This window comes from Dryobates pubescens, chromosome 14 (genome assembly GCF_014839835.1).
Source record: "Dryobates pubescens isolate bDryPub1 chromosome 14, bDryPub1.pri, whole genome shotgun sequence".
Taxonomy (NCBI): Eukaryota; Metazoa; Chordata; class Aves; order Piciformes; family Picidae; genus Dryobates; species Dryobates pubescens.
Window position 1 is genome coordinate 20,052,995 of NC_071625.1, and position 25,127 is coordinate 20,078,121.

The 25,127-nt window shown below is 41.5% G+C and overlaps 1 protein-coding gene across 1 annotated transcript in view; it reads left to right on the forward strand.

Moving 5' to 3' along the window:
* Nucleotides 1-1,334: 1,334 nt before the first annotated feature.
* The window catches only part of NDRG1 (N-myc downstream regulated 1), a 68,289-nt gene continuing 44,496 nt past the window's right edge, over nt 1,335-25,127 (forward strand). The window contains exon 1 of the mRNA XM_054167127.1: nt 1,335-1,430. Within this exon, the coding sequence (XP_054023102.1) occupies nt 1,408-1,430 (23 nt within the window). The 5' untranslated portion in view covers nt 1,335-1,407. The remainder of the gene's footprint in view (nt 1,431-25,127) is intronic.

The following is a 25,127-nucleotide window of genomic DNA, read 5'->3' on the forward strand; positions in this document are numbered from 1 at the left end:
AGCATTTATCTGAGCAAGCAGTGCAAGGGTGAGCCAGTTTCACATTTCAGATTTCTCCAGTATTCCAAATTTCCCATTCACTGCCAGGCAACAGTACACTTAAAGCAGGGTGGGTGGGTTGGGTATGATGCAGTGTGTGCCATGACATGATTTATCACTTTTAAAGTCACACATTGCTGAATGCTTCTAAGGAGACTGTATGGAGCAGGACAGACTCTTGAGGCAGTTCAGCAATTTTTACTTATATGATGAAGCTTTCTCATGACATCTACATTGCCAAAAATTACTCTGTTACACATTGCAGTGCACCCTAGACTCTCAACTAGCCTTGAAAAAGAAACTCATCAATCCTTAACCAATGACTTTTTTATTAATGACAACTTTGGCCATTTTATGATCTTTCTATTCATAAGTGGCTTAGTATTAAAAGTGTTTGTCTTAATTTTTCTTCTTGCTTATAAAATTATTTTATTTCACTTGAAAATGTTTGCTTGCTTAGAAGCAGATCTTGTGACCTTTGCCTGAATAAGGAGTCATGCTGTAGTTTGGCTCTGTTGGTAGTGAGAGGATGGAGGAGGAATGGTTGGGAGAAGAGAATATTTTTCGTTTTACTTAAGTCACATACTAAAATGGTTTGCAGTACCCATTTACAGGAAGAATTGTCCAGTTTGCTGGCACAAATGAGTCACTAGATGCAGACTCCATTCACAACTGTTAACCAGTACTTTACCCTGAGAGAGAAAAGAAGTGATGGAAATTGGGAAGTCCTGTTGGGATAAGTCTGTCAAACAAGCAAAAGTGTGATAAACTTCAGTAAGAATTGTCTATAATTCACCATGTGGCCCAATATACAACAGAAAGGCTTGGTCTGGGGCAATAGTAGATTGGACTTCTTTTATATGGAAGCAAGCAGATCAATGCATAACTAGTGAGCTTGCTGTTGATACTCAGACAGGGACACCTTTGGGAGGCCTTATGGCTCTCTACAACTACTTGAAAGGTCCACAGCAGACCATACAGATGTGAGTCCGTGCCTGCATCTCACTTGAGCACCCTGCCTCAGGCAGTTCTGGTTTGCTGTGCTGGCACAGATGTCTGTTGTTGAACAGATGTCAACTTGTAAGCTCCCCTAAGCAGCTCCATTTTCCAATCAGAATTGTAACTGGAATTATGTATAGAAGATAATTGCAGCATTTATAAAAGGGGAGTCTAAAAAACTGGCCGTGCAGCTCAGCGAATTGAGGTCACTGAACAAGCTGCTGCCCTCCCCTCCTGCTTTTTTCCCAAAAAAAGCCAGATGATTTTATTAGAGCCAGCCGCTGAATAGATACCGCTGGCATTACAAGCCAAGCAAGACAGCTTCGATACTCTTTTCACTAACTTACTTTTTGGCCAGAGAACAAACCAATGCTTGCTGTATCATCAAACAGGTAACGGTCTCTTGTGCAATTATAGCAAATTATTATAATAGTTATTGTAATAATTTCTGGATATTTGTCCCTTAAGCCCGCTCCCTCATCAGGGTTTTCACTGTCTGCTCCGTGACTGTCTTGTTGAGATCATGAGCATTTGAGCAGGGACCGTCTGTGTCATGCACAGCACCGGTCACCTATGTCATGCCTAAGGGTTCTGCTTTTGGTAGTTATACTGTGTCACTGAAATAAACTGTTAGTAATAGAGGGGGGGGAAAAAAAGTATCATTTGGATGGGTAATGTCAGGAATCATAATATTATTTTACTCGTAAGGAATCCTGATATCATTTTTCCTGGCTTTGCTTTCAAGACTTGTGCAAATGTAAATTCATCAGGACTGGACTGTCTATGCAATTGTCTAGTAAGACACTGGCAATCAGCTGAGGCCCTAGAATGCTAGATGTGATGACCATGCTACCCAGCAGGTGTAAAGCAATGTAAAGTAGCTGTTGAAATGTGACACATAGGTTAAAGAGAACTATAATCTTAAGCCAAGAAATAAAACTTGGATATAACACTACCCGAATAAAAAAACATGTGGCTTGGATTAAATACTCAGACTGCAATACTCATACAATGATAACTTCAGGAAAAGAAAGCATCAGCCTTCTTAAATAAACATCTCTGTGACAGGGAGAACAGAACTTTTAAACAAAACAAAATAAAGCTGTGAGCTAAACAATAATCTCTTAAAAGGCAATCCAGACCACTTTTCTTCAAACAACTTTAAAGGTTTCTCCATATCTCCCATTTTCTTCTATGTTCTAATCTCAGTAGGGAGATGATTATCTAATATCAATAACAGAGCATGGCAGATAGATGAGATACTACACTGTAGACATGCTTGTGGTTTGGCTCTGGTCCACTGTGTTTATAAGAGCTTCCGCTCTCTGACTTTTGGTGTATAGACTTGATCGCAAATTTTCTGTAGGTGTAAAACTGTGTACCTAAAATTCAGTGTTAAGATCTGAATGGAGCAGCTCAGACCCTTGGATAACGGGCCAGGAAATAAAAAACATACAAGCAGAGACTTTGCTTCAGTCTCAGCCATTCAAAGACACTGCAGTGTCAGAAATTATGTCCACCCAGGGATCACTGTGATAATCGGATCTGTGCCAAGGCAGAATGACAGCAATGCTCCATGTGCAAGAAATAGATCTTGTGGTTGCACTCCATATAGCAAAGAAGAGACATGGGTATATTTGCCTGTATTTGTGTAGATATGTATCTAACACACACACATGCATGTATAGAACAGATATATAGTTGTAAGGATCAAATGTGTATACTTTGAAAAATGATGTCTTCATCACCTTGGTAAGTTTTCAATTTCTCTTAACTAGAATTTCAATGTAAAAAAAAAAAAAAAAAAAAAAAAAAGAAAGAAATACATTTTTGACCTCATAAGCAGTCAGACCAATGAGGTTAAGACTTCATTTTTATTCCCCACTTCACACAAAGGGGTAAAAAGCTATGCTGGAAAAAGGGTAAGTGGTATTCCAAAATACTCTAAAGTCAGTGGGATGGCAGATGACTTCTAAAAGCCCAACACTCCTAGCAGAAGCAAGTGAGCTGGCAGGTGAGTGGGAGTCTGTTGAGATGGGTCTCTCAAGGTTTTTGTGTATCTGTGGAACATTTCAGTTGATGCTATAAAGCTCTGCGTATCCCACTGTGTGGGGGGTGTAAGGGATAAACATCCCTAAACTACTTGTGAAATCCTTTAAGATCTGGAGGTGACCTGAGGAATGTTTTTCTCCAAAGGTCAGAGTGAGCTGGGGCTGTTGCTGTTGCTACGGGCAACATGCAGTTAAAGCAGTTGGAGTCAAAAACATGAAGTAAGAGAAATCACAAAAGCTGGTGATAAAAGAAGGCCATGTTTGTGATGTACAGTAACTTTGGAAGCACTGAATATTTCAGTTTTATGGTAATCCAAACCAGCAAGGTTTCCCCTTGGTCAACATAGTGGCTGTGTCCTAGTTCAACAGAGCCAAAGCAAGAACCAGACCTCCTGTGATGCTGCCCCAGAGCTGGCACTGGGACAGGCTGGCTGCCCTTCACAGGGCTGGTTTCCTTTCCCTGCAACATCCTCTAGAAGGAATACAGTTAATTTGATTGATTGAACCAGAGATACAAAATAAGCATAGGCTGTGTTGTCTACTATTTGCAATTCTTACAGCTCCCATGGCCACAGCAGGAATTGCCCTTCAGTTTGACTAACACTACAAAATGCAAACACAGAAATAGCCAGAAAAGACAGAATTTGCATTATTTTTTCTTCCCTCCTCAGTGTGGTGGAAATGGGAAACTGCCTGTGAGATGTACCACAGCAATTCTGCTTCAGCGCAGGGCTAGGAGCTTGACCTCTCCAGGTCATAGTATACAAAGTGTCTCTATGTTCTCTTTAATTGATACTCTATTTACCATTTTGTTAAATACCAGCTCTGGAAAGCCTCCAGATGGTGTGGATGAAGGAATGGTGTCTATTTGTCCCTATTCTTCCTTCACTGCTGTGAAAAAGAAGATGGAATTTGGTTTCCCTTTGGGATTGTAATCATTACTTTTCCAAATGAGTTTAGAGCATTCATGATTTTCTTTCTGCCTTACATGTTAAGTGACATTAGAATTGAACTGTGGATGGAGTGAGGTAGTGGTACACTGCTTGCAGCTCTGGAGCCAGAAACTAACTTGCTTCTCATTCAGCAAAGCTAAGCCATTGCAAACATGCTGCTGGCCAATCTTTAAATATGTCAATGAAATTATTTGGTTTATTCCACATTAAGCACATCCTACTTTTCAATTATAAATGTCTGCTTCTTTTTTCCTTTCTTTCCCCCCCCACCCCTCACAGCATGCCAAGAGAGATTAGCTTTATATTCTTTAACTCCAGAAAGAATTGAACTAGTGAGCCATGATGGTTCTGGTTATCTGTGCTTTGGTTTTAGGTAACAAATAACTGTGCTTGCAACCAGCACGTGTAAAGAAATGTATTGGCCAGTGGTGATTCACATGCAGAATCAGGCTGCTCACGGAGAGCTTGTGAATGGAAGGGAATGCCAAATTTGTTTAATGCATTATCATGCAGATATTATGTCCGTTAACATGGAGACAAGATGAAACTGATAAAGGCTGAATTGCTTGCCAAAAAAAGATAGAAAAAGGTAATGGCATGTCTGAGGAATGACTCTGGATCTGCTGCTTCCAAATAATTGGCTCTACCAAACAACAGTGCCTCCCTTTAATTAATAATTCATTGTTAAGAGTTTGGAAACAGCTGAGCAACAAGCACATTACACTAAAAGGTGTCTCACTGGCATCTTTGTTGCCATGAAGGATGTGACAGTATTCCTCCGTTCTGGCACTGAGAGAGCCTATATATGGTAAAAAGCAGCTCTGCCTGCTCTTTATGAGTGATTAAAGGTGAACAATTGATTTATGATTTTTGTTACAGATCTTGCTGGCAACCATACAAGATGTGGACTGCCTGGTTGTTTTTCTCTCAGTAAATGTAGTGTTTTCAGCATGATAAATATTTTTATTCACATACTTAGCTTTCTGAAGACCTCTTCTTCTGCCTTAGTTCTGTTTTGCTAACCCATCACCTCTCTTTTCAGCCATGTCTTCACAGGATAAAGTTTCAGACTAATTTTTCATTCATAAAAATATAAACAAAACTAAAACCAAACCAACAAACAAAAAGACAGGGGGAAAAAAAGGTTTTGAATGCTTTCAGTCTATACAGATCAGCACATCACTGGAAAAAAACCTCACTGGAGTATGTCAATAAGCATTTAATTTCTGCTGGTAAAGGCTCTGCCTCCTGCCCCTTGATATTTGACTTTCACATTGAATGAAACAAGCCAACTCCTATGAATTTTGGTGTAAGCTGTATGTGTCTATCTGAGTCTGGCTCTTTCTCTGGGTATGCCAAGTATCCTCAATAGGGATGTTCTGCAGCAATCAAGTGTATAAATGCAGAAACACTTCCCCAGCAGGAGTCAGAGACCATCTTCATTACTATCTTTAAACTCATTCAGACAAGGAGATGAATGCTTAAGTTGGCTTTAGAGACTTTGCTGAAGCAGAGGCTCTAACAGTGCTGTGGACAATGTGATGACCAGATGCTTATGAGGCCTCCATGTGGACTGAGACGCATTGTGCTCGCAGTCACATGTGAAGCGGATCTTTAAGAAGGGTACAAATAGTCACCGTCTTAAAAGTTGTTGCCTTCATGCCCATCCAAACACTGAATAAACTGCATCTGCCCACAAGACATTACTTGACCTTTTGCTTACACAGTAGCCTTGCTGCTTTGGTAAGGGTAAATATTTTGAGCATTTATTTTGTTTAAGTATTATTTGTCTGCCACATCTCCATCTATTCTGAAATCTCTGTTCATAAATCCACTTCCTCTCAGCCTTTCCAAAGCCCAAATATCAAACCTCTCTGTGCCAGCACAGAAAATATGTCCTTGTGTTGCCCAGTTGTGTCAGCTGCCTGGTTCCTGTGTGTGAAGTATCCCTACCAGTACACTGCCAGGTACACAAAAAAATAGTACTCATCCTCAAGTAATGCCAGTTGACAATGACCAGTTTTCCAAATGTTCACCATCTTCCTGTCCCTGTTCTCAAAGCTCTTGCTTATGCTCCAGTTAGTTTCACTGTCCTTGCCAAAGCTCAGCTCACACCTGCCTTCTTCTCCTCCCTGTCCCATTCTTTGCCTTCCAGTGTCAGAGTCCCACTCTTATAAGGCTCTTCAGGGAAGCTCCATATTGCAAGATACTGACCAGTATTGTGTCATGTCAGCATTGTTTTCAGGTTATCACTAAACCTGTATTCCTTTTTTACCTGGGCTTCTTCACCTGACTGAACTTTTTCATCTAAGTTTCATCCTTGGCAACTACAGATAATATTTCATGCTGTAAAACAGCTGGTGGTGAAGGGGGTAAAAGTACCCTTGCTGAAGTAAATCAGGAGTAACTAAATCTGGTATGTTGCTGTCCAAATGGAAAAAACCCCAGGACTGTGCACAAAATACTGCAGAGCATGGAAGTTTAGTGTTCTATGCCACTTTGAAAACCATGACCTTGCACCTCATGTGACAGTATTGCTAAATGAGCTTTGAAAAGAGAACATTTTTCTAGTGGACTCTTTAAAAATGTGGCTGGCAAAATAGCAACAGTAATCACCAACGTTAATTGCAGTCACACGTCAGGTTTCACTGAGTTTATCAACTTCCCATATAAAAGACATTGTTACATTTGAAAGCTGAGGTCAAGCTAGCTAATCATTCATAGCTTGTTTACTTTCTCCCAGGATTGTCTAACAGGAATTGTACCTTGTGTTTTAAAGCTATTTCAAACAAAGAGCCTGGAATGAAATTGTTTGATCAATTTAAAGATCTTTAGAGCTGACCTGCCAATCAAAGTGATTCAGATAGCTGGTGTGCTGACTGGTGAATTAGACTCAACTCTGCATTACACTGATTGATGTGTGGAATGTCTCTGAGGAACTGATCTGCTTTTTTTTCCCAAAATGCTGATTCCAGTGAGATGGTGTTACTACATGTTTGAAACCATCTACTACATCTGTTGCTAAAAATCATGGGACTGTGAGTCAGTCATCTTGGATGACTATGGGTCTGCCACTGAGTCACCAAAAATGAATGTTTATACTGCACCCAGAATGAACAGAATGAAAGCTCAGACGTAAAAAGCAGTCTAACCAAAAGGTTGAAGGACTGATCACTTGCTAATCAGGGCAAATGATAAGGCTATAGTTTTATAAGGTTATTTTATAAGACTACAGTGTTCCCACTTACCATGAGTTCAGGATGGAGTAGTGCCTTTATAATGCTGTGCCCAAGGTTATCTAACTGTGCAATGGGTGAAGGCACAGGTGTGGCAAAGTGTTTTGAAAGGAGTATTTTAGTCATTGTGTTAGAGTGAGGGTTTTTTTCCTTCAAGTTACAGGATATGACTTCAGCACAGACATAGGGAAAAGTAGGTTTGTAGTCACAATATGTGTGTTCATAGGACAAATACAGCATAGATAAAACCCCAAACAAATAAATATATTTCTATTTGACCTGTTACAAAACTCTGTAGTAAAGACAACTGGTGATTCAGCTTTGTCAGTGAAAGTCAGCCTTATAAACAACCCAAACTAGCTAAGACCCCCTTGTGCAGATAAAGGCTTTTGCAGATAAAGGCAGCCTTGTCCTAGATTTATCAGCTAGTCATTAACAGTCATTGAAGGCTGGAGAACTCTTGCCCCTGGGACACTTCCAGGAGCTGGCTGCTATCCCTGTGGAGGGGGAAGCTTTATCTCAGACCATCACTGCAGCCTTCAGAGTCTGCTCTGGCTTCTGCCTGCCACTCATCTGCCAAATCATAGGACAGAATCATTGAATAGTTTGGATTGGAAGGGACATTTAAAAGTTCTAGTTCAACCTCCTTGCAGTGATCAGAGACATCTTTAATTAGATCAGGTCATTCAAAGCTCTACCCAACCTGACCTTGAATGTTTCTAGGGATGGAGCATCCATGACCTCTCTGAGCAACCTGTTCTAGTGTTCAACATCTTAACTGTAAAAAATGTGTTCTGTATTGCTCTTCTAGTTTGAATCTACCCTTAAACCATTACCATTACCCTTTGTCCTTTTGCAACAGGCTTTGCTAAAATACTGTCCTCATCTTTCTTACAGGCCCACTTTAAGTACTGAAAAGCCACAATAAAGTCTCTCTGGAGTCTTCATCTCTTCAGGCTGAAGTACACCAGTTCTGTTAGCCTTTCCTTATAGAAGAGGTATTCCAGCACAAGCACAATGCCTGGTGCTGCCTCCCAGCACACCACAGTCCAGTGCAAGAAGGGCTCTGCCTTGTGGTCCCTCTCCTTGAATCATTTTCTCCACAAGGATACAAAAGGCTTTGTTTTGATCAAAAGAGAAGAGGGAAAACTGAAAAAGGCAAGTTAAAGTCAGCCGTGTGAGTTTTAGCACTTGGTGTAGTGCACAATGCAGAGCATTGTGCAGACTCCAAGGAGAAGGACATACGTGCTTATTTAAATGGGAAATCAAAAGAAATGCTCTGTAAGCCATCCAGGAGTTGAGACATTTAGGGATCAGTTTCCTAAGCGAGTGTATGGCATGACAGCAGCTAAGAGATGATTAGGACCAACATACAGAGCAAAGCTCTCTGAAAGAGATGCTTGTCCCGAACTTACGATCTGCAGAGTAGATCTCTAATGAAACTGATCTCTTTGCAAAGCACATTTGAACAAGAAAGACATAGGCAGGAAAAGTCTTTTAGGTCTTGGTTCTCCTGAAAACACTCCCTTGCTGACAGGGACAAAACCAAAGATGTCCACCTAGTTAGACATTCTTCTGGGATGTGCTTTTAGTTACCTCTTCCAGCTGCTTGGCACTCCCAATCTACTGGATGAGCCACTCGTGGGATTGTTATTTTCCTCATGGGTAATGAGCAGGATTACTTTCATTGTTCATCTTGTTGGTCATAGCTGATGTTCAGCAGCAGCCGTCTGAAGAGTGTTCCCACAAATTGCCCTGCCTGTAGTGTGGCTGGCAATCACTGAAAGCCTGGATAGAAAGGGAAAGAAGGGAGGCCGAGTCTGGCAAGAAGATCTCAGAAAGATGTAAAACCACTAGCCAAAGCCTAGAAACTCTGTATTACCTCATTTCACTCAACCACTGTAGCTTCCTAGAATCTGGTACTCTGAGCCATGAACCATGAGCCTTGATAATTTCCATAATGAATAGAGAGGGACTCCAGGGATCTAGATATCTAGGTAAGTCCAGGGAAACTCCAATTTCAGCCTGGGACAAAGTAGAAAGAAAGATGCGACATGCAGGCTGACACTATCTTCTACAGTTCCTCAACTCTTCTATACAACTCTAGTTTGCATCACCAGCATTGATATATCATGAATAATGGCAGGCATATCTTATACGAAAACACCTTTTGTATAGCACACCCTATGTCTGTCTGGAAAGTATGAATGGGCCACTCCTTTGGTACTCCTCTTGAAGCTGGGTCATGGTACCAAGAACAGAAGATGCCTGAGTCCAGAAGGGCAGCCCATACAAAGCAATCATCTGACTCAGGAGAAGGCTCTTCAGCAGATAGTGATAACTCCATTACTCTTCTGCTTCAGGCATATAAATCCAGGGTATGTAGAGCAATAGACCCATGCATCTGATGTTTCCTGTTGGTAAGACATGTTCAGATCATGTGTATGCACTGCTCAGGAAATCTTATCTCTGCATCTCATTGTGAGGACTGTGTATGTAAAACCTAGGGCTTGGCATTCTTGATGTCTGGCCAATGTCTGGCCACAGGTCCTCTGAGAGTGGTTTGTTTCTTTGCGTGGCCACCTCTCACTGCATGATGAAATGTGCTTTTACTGCCTTGTGTTCAACCCTGGAATTGAACACAGAACTCCACCATGGAGCATCATGGTTTTGATGGGAAAAACACTGGGATTCAACCAAAAGTAGAGCATATCTCAGTGGGTGATTGCAGTTACTTTCCACAATATTTCTGCTGTGCATAAAGTAGTCATAGTCCTTATGCAGCTGAAACATTGAACAGGCTAATGAGCCTTTCCTGTTTTTTTCTTACACTTCTCTCAGCAGTTAAGCATTGTCTGGGAGGACTACTTCCAGATAGCCCAGCAGAAACCAGAAGGGAGGTCAACCTTTTACCAGTGTGGCTGAATAAAGGAACTTGTTCCTTACCCACTTTGTAACAGCAGGATGTGTGTATATCACAAAGAGACAAATTAATCTGGCAGAAACCGTCTTTCAGAATTTCCTAACTCTCCCAAGCAATTCTGCTGGCTTTCAACCATCACCACCAATCACTCATGCTGCTAGATTCTGCAGACGCTGAATGAAAGCCTTGTCACCTTCCATTTGCTGCGCACCTTCAGAATGGGCTTGGCTCCCATGTGCTGCATGGAGCAGTGACAGTCCTGGCAGAAGGAAAGCACTGAGGCCACCAATCTACCTGATTGTCAGTGGTGTCTCCCGGCTTGTCTTTACACCAGCAAATACTAAGTCCTCCAGGCCACAGTGCCATTGCACTACTTACCTACTCAGTGGCTACACCACCAGCTGCTGTATCCACAGGAAAGGGGATTTTAAACCCTTCTGTCAGCTTTTTGTTCCCAGGCTAACCAGTTAAACTGTTTTGAAGAAGTGTTGAGAAAAACATATGTTATACATATATATCTAGCAAATAAGCAAAGCCCAATAAATCTAGTCTGTTCCATCTTCTCCCCTGTGCCTTTGGAAATCTGATCCTGAAAGCCATTAACATTTTTACAAACAATTAAAATCAGAAGGTCAGTCCTTTAAGGTTTTGTGGTCTCCTGGTTTGAGTAACCTGAGAAGCTAACTCCAGATCTGTAGGCCTTTATGAGGTTAACTCCCAAATTTGTGCTTAGATGCTTTTCATAATTTTGATTTTAAGTTTGGATGGAAGCTTTAGGTTGTTCTTTCAGGGTGGTGGCCCTCAAAGGTTTGTGCACACAAAGCCCATACTACATGCCTTTCCTTGCTCAACTTTTAGACAACCTTCCTTTCATCCCTTTGTGGCAAGCTTCTGTGGCTGACAGCAGATAGACACACTGGTTGAGAGAATTTGTCTTCCTGCCCTTAAAATGCTATGTTTCATTGAGAAGGAGCCCAGACTTCAGATAACCAGCTGTGTCACCCCATGGGTGTATACTTCTGCTATAAAACAATTACCCACCTTAGGAAGTGATCCTTGGCTCCTATCACAAAGTCTTTCAGGGTGGTGATTTTATAACATGAAGCTGAGGGGACATGCCCTGGGGAAAGACCAAGAGTTTGGGTGTTCAAAGACAGCAGGGATGATGATAAAGGTAATACAAGGCATCTTGTTCGGTCTCATTCTCACTGTCAGTGCAGAAGGCTGCCTTGGGGAGGTGTCACCCACGCTATACTGGGGGTTTGCCTTAAGCAGAGCTGGTTGGATTCATCCATAACAGATCTGGGAGGGAAAAAACAAAACAGTTTTTCAGTTATGGACAGTCAGAAGTTCATTGCCTCAGTTTCTTCCCTAAATGTTTTTTATTTCACAGGGCAGACATAACCACAGAGCACAGATGGGAGCCTGTTTTACAGTTCTCTGTGGCAGAGAACACATCCCTGGTTTTTGAAAGATGTTCTACTGCTTAAAGTAATCATTCCTCATAGTTTTTAGATGCAACAATCAAGCACCAAGTATGGGGTTTAAGCTACAAAAACCTCACCCTGCATATTGAAGATGCTCCTCACCAAAAGCTTTTCCTTTCCTCCCTCTTCTGCAGCTGCCTGACAGAAGGCCTTAGAGATTAGCTGCGTTCCTGTGAGCTATTTATACTAACATATTTTGTGTTGAAAGATGTAAGCCCTTTGTTTGCTCTGTATGTACACAGTGATCCCTGAGGGCACGCAAATCCTGCTTTGTTTTGGATCAGATGCACTGTGAATTACTTTTGTAAAATGTTCCTGAGTGCACTTTCATGAGTCAGTCTCACCTATATGCTTCCACATGTCACCAGGCACCTTCAAATGTGTGTGCAGCTTTCCAATTCCAGATTACACTCATTAAAACAAGTCTAATTCCCACTTGGGATGACACCTTCAAAACATTTTCTCATAACCAATGCTTCTTGGTATTTTTTCCTGACACAGAAAGAAAGTTTAGCTCCTTGGTTGAGCAAAGAAAGAAAACCATCCAGTAAGACAGCTGTCCATTTTGGCTGGTGTTGTGTTAGACTAGGCAGCCTACACATATAATGTAGCCCTAACATTCTTGGGGCTATATGGCATTCTCTGTTCCTGTGAATGGAAAAGGATTGTGCTTCCACACATTCTAGGTAAGAGGATCTGAAAAGGAAGCACAGAGATGAGAATGGTACAAAAATGTGGGTAGGCATATGGATAGATTTCACCTTAGACATCCTTTGCTTTCCTCCCTTCTCACAGCAGAAGAGCTTGTCTGCTGGAATATACAGTCAGGTTTGCTTTGAAAGAGCAGGCTCAGAAATGCAAATTCAAAGAGGTACAGGTGCCCAAGTGGGAATTGTTCTGTATGTCTCTGCACTGTGGAGAGCACCTGCAAAAAAGGGGATCTAAACAACCATCGGGCTCCACACCAAACCAGCTTGATGGGACTGGAGACTCTCTTATTAAGACTTTTAATGACTCTCCACCCTTGTAAGCAAGGATTCTGCCACAGGAAAAAAATATGTAAGTACAAAGCCTGAATAGTGTGGTTGAATGAGAATACAACATGGCCTTCCTTGTCTCTAAGGCACTGCACTTCTCATCCTCCCTTCAGTTCTGTGGTGAATCTGACAGGATATGAGGCAGTGGACACAAACTGAAAGACAGGAGAATGCGCCTGAACATCAGGAAACACATTTTTACTGTGAGGGTGACTGAGCACTGGCACAGGTTGCCCAGGGGGTTGTAGAGTCTTCCTCTTTAGAGATATCAAAAAAGTACCCAAACATGGTCTTGGGAATTTGGCTCTGGGTGTCCCTGCTTAAGCAGGGAATTTGGACCAGATGACCTCCAGAAGTCCCTTCACCATGATATGTGATTCTGTGAATCCTCTGGGAGTGTCCCTTTCCCCGAAGCCTCCCACATGCTGTGTGGTAGCCGGGCAGCAGCCCTCTGTTGCAGTCTCTAGCAGGGACACAGTGTATGTGATCCAGTGTGAGTCACTGAAGCTGCAGGTCACCAGCCAAATTCCTCTTTTTGTTACACCCATTTAGTCCCGTAGGCTTCAGTGAGTGGGAGGCTAATGGCGCCAGTCCAGATACAGTGTATTAAGCAAAAATGTATTTGGGTCCAAGCGGTTTCAAAAGTGCTCAATACACAAAGCACACTTTAATAAGATGCTCTGAAAAGGTCACCCAGCTCTCATCCCTTTGGGAAAAGAATTAATTTAAACAAGACTTGATTAAGGAATAACACCATCACAAAGGATATTTTGCTTTTTCTTGGACAGTATAAGTGGCCATCAATTGCTGAATCGTCCCTCGGTTGCTCAATTTAGTGATACAAACACAAAATGCTGTTATGTGCTGGGCACTATTTACAGTGCTAATTACCCTGAAATGAGGCTTTATGGTAAATGCTCCCACACTTCACTGGCACTCTGTCTTTTAGTTTTGTTATGGAGATCTTTCTCTTGGCCTTAGCATTCATTCAAGGATTTTACTTTCTGTTACTTGCAAGTTATCAGTACCACATTTATTAGTCATGTTGCAACTTTAAAAAGCTTCAGATCAACTCAGTATCACAGTACATTAGTTGTTGGAAGGCACCTCAACAGATCTTCAAGTCCAACCCCCTGCCAAAGCAGGATCACTTAGGGTAGTCTGCACAGAAATGCATCCAAGTGGGTTTTGAAAGCCCCCAGAGAAGGAGACTCCACAGTCTGTCTGGGTAGCCTGTTCCCATGCTCTATCACCTTCACTGTAAAGAAGTTTCTCCTCATGTTGAGGTGAAATCTTCTGTGTTCAAGCTTGAACCTGTTGTTTCTTGACTGTAGCGTGCACCACCAAAAAGAGATTGGCCCCCTCCACTTGACACCTACCCCTCAGATATTTATATACATATGGAGGCTAAAGGCCCAGCAAAGCTGCTACATAGCTGTGATGCATTACAGGCTCTGCTGGGCTGGAGGCAAGGAGGAACAGGGAATACATCTTGCAAATCCCATAGGGCACTAGACAAGCATCAACATACTGCAGTGTCACTGCAGTGCTAAAGGATGCCACTTCCAGCATTTTGCCTCAGAGCATACAATAGTTCAGGCTGATGGGCACACACTTTTCAAACACCTCTGACATAACTTATGCAATGTCTAAACAACTGCAATGCACAGTAGAGACCTCCTTGTCCTGGCCAGGGGGTGGCAGGAGGGACATGACATCCAAAAGAACCTGAAAACCAAATGGGACCATACTCAAAGCATCCTGAATGTTTTCCCATTTTTGTATTATGTCATTTGGAGAACAAATGATGATTTTTTTTTTCCAGATTGAGAGAGCAATATGTATCAAATATCCTCCCAAACAAAAATCCCAACTAACTAAAAGACATGTCTAGAAATGAAATTTAATTATATGGTCTTCTATTCTATTCTATTCCCTTGTGCTGCATGAGGTAGAGGATTCAGGAGTGAAGTTGAGCCTCAGAAGAAGAAAGGAGAATGGGAAGATGGTGTTTTTAGTTTTGCTTTTATTTCTCACTGCCCTACTCTGTCACTAATTGATAATAAACTAATCTTCCCCAAGCTGAGTCTGTTTTGCACTTGACAGTACTTGGCAAGTGATCTCTCTGTTCTTGTCTCAGCCCCAAAATTTTTTTATCTCATTTTTCTCCCCCTGTCCTAAGGGGAAGTGAAACATCAGCTTGATGGGCACCTGGTAGCCAGGCGAGGTCATTCCACCACACTCACCCAGCTGATGTCAGGGAAGCAGCTGACGTAATTTATTGCATTTGCAACAAAACTTTGCATAAGACTCCACTGTAACATTCTTATAAGGAAAGAAGAGATATATGGTCTACACAAAACTGCTATAAAGTAACCACAAGATTCAGGGGTATGACTCAAAGTAGGATGTAAATAATTGCTACTCAGAAGGGACAGCACATCTAAAGCCCTTTTCAGATTCCAATTTCATAAGCAACTGACACCAACCGATGCAGGTAAGTTCAACACAAAATGATCTCACTAAACAAATGCCACAAATTAATGAATTTATTAAATCACAGAAATTAGAAATCATAGCAAAAGAAGAGAAGCTTTCAAGGCAGCAATAGCATAGAAAGGGAAAATGAAAAAGCATGATGCTTGGGTAACAAAGCAAATGCCACCTTGAGACATATTAGCAGGACTACTGTTAAGTCAAATACAGGAGGTAATCCCTGCCATTCATTTAGCCTCCTTTACATAACAAATCTATAGAGAGTCCCTGAATTCCAGATCTCAGTGCCAGCTTTGGATACTGCACGTTAAAAAATGTGTAAAGAAAACAGAGACACTTGGTGTGAAGAACTATGAACGGGTCAAGCAGTTTAAGAAAGAAGATTTATAGGGAAATGTTTTAAAAATAAAGTTTGGTTTGCTTTTGAAAATACTAAAAGGGCATGACCAACAGTAGAAATGCCACAGCATCACACAGAGAAGGAAAGCCCCAGAATTTCCAGCCTTCCTGGGCAGGAAACTATTAACAAAAGTGTTACATATTAGAAGAAAAATTTGTTCTCCAAGTGCCCTCAGTATATGATAAGACAGGACTAACAGGATAAAAAAAAACAACACCAGAAAATAATTTCTTAAAGTAATGTATCTCAGAAGTCATTGCCTAGAGAACTCTCAAACTCTATTGGTTTAAACATCTGGAGAAAGGATGGCTACATTTACTTGATCTCTTTCCAAAGAGGCAGGCAGATTCCCATTTTGTCTTTTCTTCAACACTAGTTTTCTATAATTTGACACAAAAATACAAGTTCTGTTCTTTCCATCAGAAGCTTCTTGGCAGCCTTCTCACTGTAAGTGGGGGGGGGGGATGGGGGAGGGAAGTAACATTTGGAAAATGCTGTGAATTTCTTTCCAGCTCTGGTTTCCTGTCAATAAACCTTGATACTTACTCAAAACCTTAAGGCTAGTAGCCTGTTTTTTCAAATGTATACAGTAAGTCAGTACTTTCAGTCATGTTTTCATCTAGTTTGGGGCTTGATTTTTTGACTCCTTTTTATGCATTAGTGCAATGTTCCATGTACTTTTTGATATTCTTTAAAGTTTTGTGCTTTTTAAGTGATGACAAATACAACAAACTTCTCTACTCCTCTTTCTATAGGAAGCTGGCCCAAAACTTCTTCTAATCTCTTGGAGGGTCACATCTCATGTTTTCCAAGATGCCAATGCCTCCAGTGTTTATGCCCTTTTTCTTCTACAAATACTTACATCATCAGTAGATTGAGTGCAAAGCAATGAACAGAAAAGAGATATGTTCAGCTTCCAGTGTTACTCAGTTTGTGTCTACATTATACAGTGATATTAAGCCTATCTTGATCTTGTCATCTGGGCTACCAGCTTCCTCAGCAGAGTTTCCTAGACTTAAAACCATCTATAATGCAGCTAAACTTTCTCAAAGCCAGAAGCTATCCCTTGCGTTTATCCTTGAAGTGAGAGACAGTCTGAAGAACACAAAGTTGACTTTTATATCAGCTACCAAATCCTCTCCTCACCCTTTAAAAGGATTGAACAAAGTACCTGATAAAATGTTCACATTTTCCTTCTAACTGTAAGCATCTCACATCTTTGGTCAATAATTCAGGAGAGGATAGATAAGTCATTCCATCTCCACTTTTCTAAACAAACATCCTATATTAAGGAACTGATTTAAGTATTTAAAGAGAAACACATATCAATGACAACAACGAATCATTATTGTTATTCAGAGGTGGGAAGGACTTTGGCTGTCAGAGCATGAGTGAATGTTTATCAAAAAGAGATGTTTTAAAATATTTGCTAATCCTAACCTTAAATATTTACCAGATCTGCAGAGGCAGTATCACAACCCCATGCCCTGGCTCAGTGTTTCTCCTGTACCAGGGAACATACTTACTGAGGCCCCTTAAGATTACTTCAGGGAGGTTTGATACTTTGCCAGGAAAACTCTTGAGTACATAGCTGCTGGATGTTGGCAGTGGGCATGCAGATGATGTGGCTCTAAAAGTGTCTACTTCAGTACACTGTAGCAGCTGGAAAAAAGAACACTTCCCCTTTTGGTGAAGAAAGTTCTGTTTAGATGAACATCAAAGAGGCACTGGCAGTTGCTGGACCCAGGACACTTTTGGTACCAGCAGTTATCATGAGCCATGCTGTTTGGGTTTTCCTCCCTTGGACTTTAAGTGTGATGCTGGCTCTCTGTGATCATCCAGGTAGGGAGTACAAGTTACCCTGCAACACTGACAGCAGCTGATCCCCAACAGTCAGACACTCCTTTGAAGCGACTTGGATGTAGGTGAGGATCCATTTTACCCAGCACATGTCCTAGACAAACAATTCTGCTATGTTGCTCCTGCAAATTTGCACGAAGAAGAGTTCAAGACTGGGCTGTGGATTGTCTCATCCAGAATAAGCTCTGAAGGATTTAACTTCACCCTTAGACTGCCTACCTGACTTTTGCAGGTAGAATCCACCAGATTTCTCCAACACCTGAGTGGTTAGCACACAAGCTGCTCATTACACAAGCTCTTGCCCAAGCTTATGACGAGGTGGTAGAACAGAACTGCGTTGGCCTTTTGCAGGTAGCCCAGGAGTCCTTAGGACCCTTCCTGGAAAATCACCCCATCCACACATGGAGGAGCTGAGGTCTGGCTTTCATGTTTGCATCTGGAGCATTCACCTTACCAAGACTGGAATTAAACTGAAAAGACTGACTTGATGAAAGATCAATAGATAATGGGTCTCAGGCAGCTCAAGCTTATTGTCTGTCTTTTTCTTCCTAACAGTGGCACACAAAAAGGACCTAGAAAGATTCCCTTCATCACTGAAAATAAACTGCTGTAAAGTAGCTCCACAGCTACCCAGAGGGGCAAGATATTTCCCTTCTTCCAGCCTGCACCTAATGTCACAGATAGGACATAAAATTGAATTTGGCTCCTGTGGGCTTTTGTGTCTTGGAACTAATGACAGTGATAACCTGGTAGGAAGAATCAGATGTCCCAATGGTTCTGTAGACAAAGAATCCAGTTAGAGGGTTTTGATTTTGTCCACGTGACATAATAATGTTCTTTAAGGCATGTTCCTCAATTTACTATAAATCAGTTTCAAATACTACTGCAGACAGTTTTATGCTTTTCACAGCATAGCTATGATCAAGGCTTCGATTCTGACTTAGGGATTATTCTCAGGACTTATGTAAGTTTCTAACAAGAGGGCTCTGAAGCTCTGTTCAAATGTGGCTTGAGATACCATGTTTGAAAATTTACCATATAAACTGCAACAGATCTTTTTTGTCTTTTAAATTTTAATAATTGTAAAAAAATCTGCTTCTGAAATGAAAATAAGATATGATGTATGGGACAAACAACACAATAAATGCATTCCATCAGGGAAAACATGCTAAACAGGAAACCTTACATTCAGTAACAAAGCTCCTTCAAGTCATCCCTTATCAGCTTGCTCAGGGTCTTTCAGAGCTGAAGGGACACGAAGTGTTGCACAGTCTTCTCAGATACAAGACCTGAAAGCTCAAAATGTTTTGTTTCAGCATGTGCATACTGTTCTCCCAGGGTGAAGCTGATATTAATCATTCTTCTCAAATCTCTGGTCTGATAGCTCAGATGTACCCATAACCAAAGATGAGCAGCTGCATGTGTGCACATGTATTTCACTGCAAACTCTGGGAGCTCATGCCTACAGAGCTGTGATCACTGACGTTCACCACCAGCCATGTAGAATGCTATGGTGTAAAGACAAATTATATGTCTGACTAATATGTTTTCTATCAAGCCTGTCTTAGGATAGAAACTAGAAGGACTTTTGCATCCTTGCTAATAAACACAAGTAGGCATTGAAGATGCATTTTTTCCCAGCTACTCATAACAGTGTTTTGGTTCTTCCTTCTTACTCTGCTTAACCTCTACTTTTGGCAAAAGCATCAAGCCTTAGGAATTTTTGCTGTGTCTGTTCACTGGATGCCTCCCAGGACAGCTCAAGACAGTCTTCAATGGTTGTGATGTCCTTGTCTTCAGCATATTCACCTGAATTCCTTCCTGCTCCAACTTGTGCTCTCCATTCTGAGCTATTTCCTTTCCCATGGTGACTGTATCTGGAAATGAGCTGTGCAGCTAGCCCCTACCAACAACCTTAATGTTTTCTGATCTAAAGCCCACCCTTAGCTGTAACTCTTCCAGTGCTGATCAAATATTTGTTCAAAACAAAATGTGGTGTTTAGAGGTTTTAAGTGAGGTTAACTTGCTCACAGTAAACCTCAGATGTTTGCTCTATTAGATACTTGTACTGAACATTAAGATGTGACTTGGCAACAATCACAGTTCTTCCAAAATTGCCTGAAAATCATTCTCTAGATATTTTCGGTAGAGGCTAGTTTTGTTCAGTCTAGCAGTGACATTAAATGTTGTATGTACTGGTCTTCTGTAGGAAAAAAATCCTGACATTTTCCACAGATATGTCTAAACCTAGATAATTCCTCTCTCTTAGTACTCTGGTTGATCTTGCAAGATACACATTTGATTCTCTTTTAGAAAAAGCACCATCTACCCTTTGAGCACGAGGTAACTCCATTCACTGCTAATTCAAAACATTATAGTAACTAAGACCTTATGCCTCTTTAACCTCCTTGGGAAGTTAAAACTCAAAGCCTCCTTCTCCAGGGGACATGCTGCACTGTAGCATTTCAGACAAGAACATTTCATTGTTCACTGTTTTACCGTGGCAATCACAATGTTGCTGTGATCTAGCCTTTCCCTTCTTATATTAGCTTTCCTGTGGACCTGTGACTTTCACTGAGCAGAGCTGATTTTTGTTTTCTTAGTTTTATATTAGTGTCTTAAACTTCCATCTAATCTCACTCCCATCGAGATACAACTTGTAGCTGTTGCCCCATTATATTCTCTTTCACTACTGAAAAGGATTTGGCCTCATTGTACATCCAGTTTTCTTTCAGATAGGTGTAGGCTGCTATTAGACTACCCCTGAGCCTCCTCTGACCAAGACTAAACAAGCCCAAATTCTTTACCTTCTCCTTCAAGGCACTCTATGCCCCTTAACTATCTTTACAGCTCTTTCCTGAGCTTTTTAAGATTCTTGACATCCTGGTAGGTGTAAAGCCATTTTCATCAGGGATGAGTAAAGGAGGCAATAATTTCCCTGGATTTGTTGGACATACTTCTCCTCATGTAACTTGATGTAAAATTTGTAGCTCTTGTAATGGGAGCTGACTATTGCATCTTACTCATTCTGGCATCAACCACAAGCCCCAGATTCCCTTTCCTCCTCTCAGTTCCCAGTCTGTACTGATGCATGGGTTTATTCTAGTTATTGGCACAGTTCGCACACTTCCCACAGTCCTACTGGAACAAATTTTTGCACATTAATCACTTTTCTTCAATGAGTATCATCTTGAATTTGCTGCAGGATGCACACCCCTGGTCTCATCACCCAAATCATTGATAAAAACATTGAACAATACCAGAGCACTGTCACATTCCACTGGTTACTGGCCTTCAGCTGGATGTTAAGCCATTGACTATTACACACTTTAACTCTAGCAGTGCAGCCTTTTAACAAGCCACACTCTTACCACACTTTTCTGTGAGCAATGGTGTCAAAAATGTTATTTGAGACAACATATATCATATTCACCACACTCTCTTCATTTACATAGCCAGTCTTTGCATCAGCAGCCCTTCTCCAACTGTCAGGAACAGCCACTAATTGACATGCAATTTTGGAGATGACAGATATCCACCTAACAATCACTCATCTCTGCTGGTTTCACTAGCTGGAGGTTTCCTGCAGTAAAGTTCCTCTTTATTTTTGCTAGAAAAAGCTTTCTGTGAGGTATGATTTGGACTGCAGCTGCTCTCCATTTTGTGGTACTTTGAGAATTTAATTTTCCTTTCATGTTTTCTTTCTGATAGCAATACAATAGCTTTCTTTATAGAGTATTTGTGTATTTCTTATAAAAATCTTCCAGAGTTGCTCTTGAGTTAGCTGAAAGCTGATCAACACATCAAAACTTCCAGCTCCTGTGAGAAATAAAGCTACTATCTTCTTTTTGTCACTGAATTTCAGGCAGATAGAAGCTGAAATGCTGCTGTTTTTTCCAGTGTTTTCCATCTACCCAGAGGCTGCTGGCAGAGGTGGTGCTTCACCTGCTACAATTCTTCATTAGTGAGAAGTTTCTGAGGAGCACTCAGGGCTTGAGATGTTTCAGAGACTATCCTCTGTTCAGTGTCCAGCTCTAGCTGGATGCATATGATGACAAAATCTACAGAGGAGCCTGCTCAGTTCCTCTAGGTAAGTGCAGGCTAAAACAGAACATGGAGTAAGCTCAACACCCAGCCCCTTGACTGCACACACACACAATTACTATTTTGCTTCCTGGCTCTGCTCTGGCCTCTTCCCAGGTGCTGTCACTAGGCAGCATGGACAAGACCACACAACACACTACACAGTCCCCCAAGGCTGTGTCATCAGGCTCTGAATACTCCTGCATGCTCATATGGCTCCAGGCATACCCTGGGGCATGCAATGCATCCCTTTAGATTTGTGTCATAAAAACATCACTCTTGCTGGTTGCAACACCACCCAAAGATTATTTCAGAGCCTTTGAATGCAAATACACATAAAAACTCTTAATGATCTTGTCTAAGGACCACAGGGACATTGCTTGTAACACAGAGCCAGGGCCAAGTGCCATACAATGTGTGTGGGGTCAGACGGCTGCAGAGCACTGGTCCTAAGACATGAAGCCTGAGCCAGGCCACACCACTTAGTGTCAGGGCCAGGGACTGGGCTTTGGCCCTTCACATATTTAGCAGTATGGACACAGCATCTGTTTGAGATGCAGCTTGTACAAACCAACAAAGTAGGATTTTTTTTTTTTATGACTCATTTGATTTACTAATCTGAAACAGATTTGCCGTGTCTTGTTTAATAGGGAACAGCTTTTAAAGCTATTAAATGAATGAATTGCTGATTTAGAGCTGGCAGTTTGATTCTGAGCAACTGTTTTGAAATGGCTGGCAAAAAGAGCATGTCCAGTTTTGCTGCAAGAGATTACCTATTGCTCTCATCCTGTCATTATTCCCTTTATTACTTTGTCTTAAGGCTACACACCCAGTCATTGTCAAATGATGCCTAAAGTGGCTTCTTAACCAGACAACAATTAAAAACTGCTGGCCAGCTTTTATCTCCTCTGTGGCATGCTCTTTAAAATCTGCATGAAGTGAGCCAACTTCCCTCCTGTCTGCCTGAAGACAAGACAGGGGAGAAACATGTGATATTTGTTTCATAGGTGTTTGTATTTAATGCCCAGGAGCCCAAGACCATGAACATGGTTTCAGGTAGTCCTAGATCTGTTGGTGTGTTCAGCTCTTAGTACATAGTGCCAACCAACAAAATCACTTTGTGATTCTTTGACTGTGGTTCTAAGCTGCAAGAGCAGCATTTATAACAAACAAACAAAAAACCTTTAGAAAATGGCTGTAGCCTTCTAACTGTTCACAAGTGATACACATCATTTAAGGTCCTGCAGAACCAGACTTTCTTTTCTTTAATAGCTTGGCTGTGTTAACTGCTATGTAAATGTGTGCTCAGGGCAAAAGGATATATACTTTAAAGTGCATTTTCAAACAGAGGGCACATGACATTACTATGTTAGGAAGATTAGACAACAATCAGGTCTTTTACCAGTGCTTCCTTATCAGACATAAGTGAGGACAGAGTTCTAACTTGTACTTGCATAGCTGCTCCTCAAACCTAAAGGCACTCACCAGCCTGTTTTGCTTGAATTCAACCTATCTCAGCCTTGGTGGGTTCAAAAGTTCACCTCAGATATGAGTTGGTGTTCCTTCAGAGAGGCTCTGAAAAATGGAATGGGAAGGATTCTGGTTCACACACCTGTACTTGTGCCTTGTATGTATAAGAGCATCTCAGAGTGAGTGGGAGAAATAGATGACAGGGGTGAAGTACTTTCCAGATTTCTAGCTAGTCAAGGGACTTCTTTAAGAATATAACTAGAAATGGAGACTGAAGAGAAAGAGTGGAGCATTTGTACTTCAGTTTTGTTGCAATTTTATTCAGCCAAATAATGACCATAGAGATTCAAAGACATCAAACTGCACTTTGCGCCTTCTGCCCTGGTCAGTGCAGGAGTTGCAGGCATATTGCCTGTTGTGACTCGCACCAAATCAGGAGATGTCATGGTGTCTTCCAAGTCCTGTGATCACACTATGTGGGAAAAGGGACTCACCACTTGGGGGCAACACAGGAACCTTGCCAGAGTATGTAGGGATGCTACAAAGAAATATAAGGCACTGGACATTGTCTAACTTGACTTCACAAGGCTTTCTACACCATCTCCCACAGCATCCTCACAGACAAGCTTAGAAAGTGTGAGTTCGATGAATTGACAGTGGGGCAGATTGAAAACTGGCTGAAAGATAGAGTTCAGAGGGTTATCATCCGTAGCACAGTCTAGTTGGAGGTCTGTAACGAGTGGTGTTCACCAGGGGTCAGTACTGGCTTCAGTCCTGTTCAATATATTCATCAATAACCTGGATGAAGGGATAGAGTGTTCCCCCAGCAAGTCTGCTGCTGATACAAAGCTGGGAGGAGTGGCTGACACACCGGAAGGCTGTGCTGTCATCCAGCAAGACCTGGATAGGCTGGAGAGTTAGGCAGAGAATAACTATAAAATTCAACATGGGTAGCTCCCCAGTGAGTTGTGTATGAACATCCCTAATGCTCTGCCTCCAGGGTGGATGTGAGCAGCGTTATCTTTGTGATGCTTGAGTACACAGAATCCCCATTTCCTAGTATGTGAAAGCAGCTTATATGAAAAGACACAATTTAAAAGTAATTCTTTAAACCTAGCATTGCACTGGGAACAGAGGAGAGCTATTGCAATTGATGGCCAGATTCTCCCCACTATCTGAGTGGGCATGGAGAGTCCTGGCACCCCAAGGTATTAGCTAGGCAGAATGAGGGAGGACTACAGATGCCAGAAACTGTAAACGACCATCTGTAACCATCATTTGGGCTCTGTTAAACTCAGAATGCTTCAGAAATTGAATTAGTGACCTGTGTATCTTGTCTTCTTGCAAGTCATTTTCAAAAAGAAAGAAAAAGTTCAAGAAGGCAGTGCTTCCTAACTAGCTGCAAGAGCAAACCCTTTCTGATAACTGCAATTTCTTGTTGGAAATGGAATGGAGAAGGCTATCTACGTCTGTGAAAGCTGAGGAAAATCTCCCCTCATTTCCAATTTTTTACAGCTTTTCATTTCTCCTGCCTCTGACTGATACGTAAGTTTATGACATTGCTTTTAGTCCACAGTTAAAACAGGTCTCTCTACTTCCTTGGCTGCTTCTAGCTGACCATGAAAAGAATCAATATGAATTAAAAAAAATAAAAAAATTAAAAAAATCCCACTCCATCTCAGTAAAGCTACATCTGTATAGGGAACTTACAGGGTTTATCTGTGCTTAGTGCAGATCCCTAAAGAAACAATGTCTATATGACTGCACATACAGGTGTGTACATGTGTGTTTGCAGATGGACAGGCTAGAAGAGTATAATATTCCCCCAGCAGAACTAAATAAACTCATGCAGAAGGCTATCAGGTACCCATAAAATCAATTTTGTGATCTCCCAGCAGCCACAAATAGCTTTCTGTTTAGAACGCTGGGCAAACACGAGGGTCGGCGAGAGTCTGGTTACTGTGCACGTCCTGCTGGGGCCATCAGAAAGTTCAGGGATCTTCACAGACCATAGTGCACAGTGCTGTAATGCTGCTTCTGCCCAGTGACAAGAAGTTAACAAAGAGGCACAACACAGAAAAATAATCTGAGTT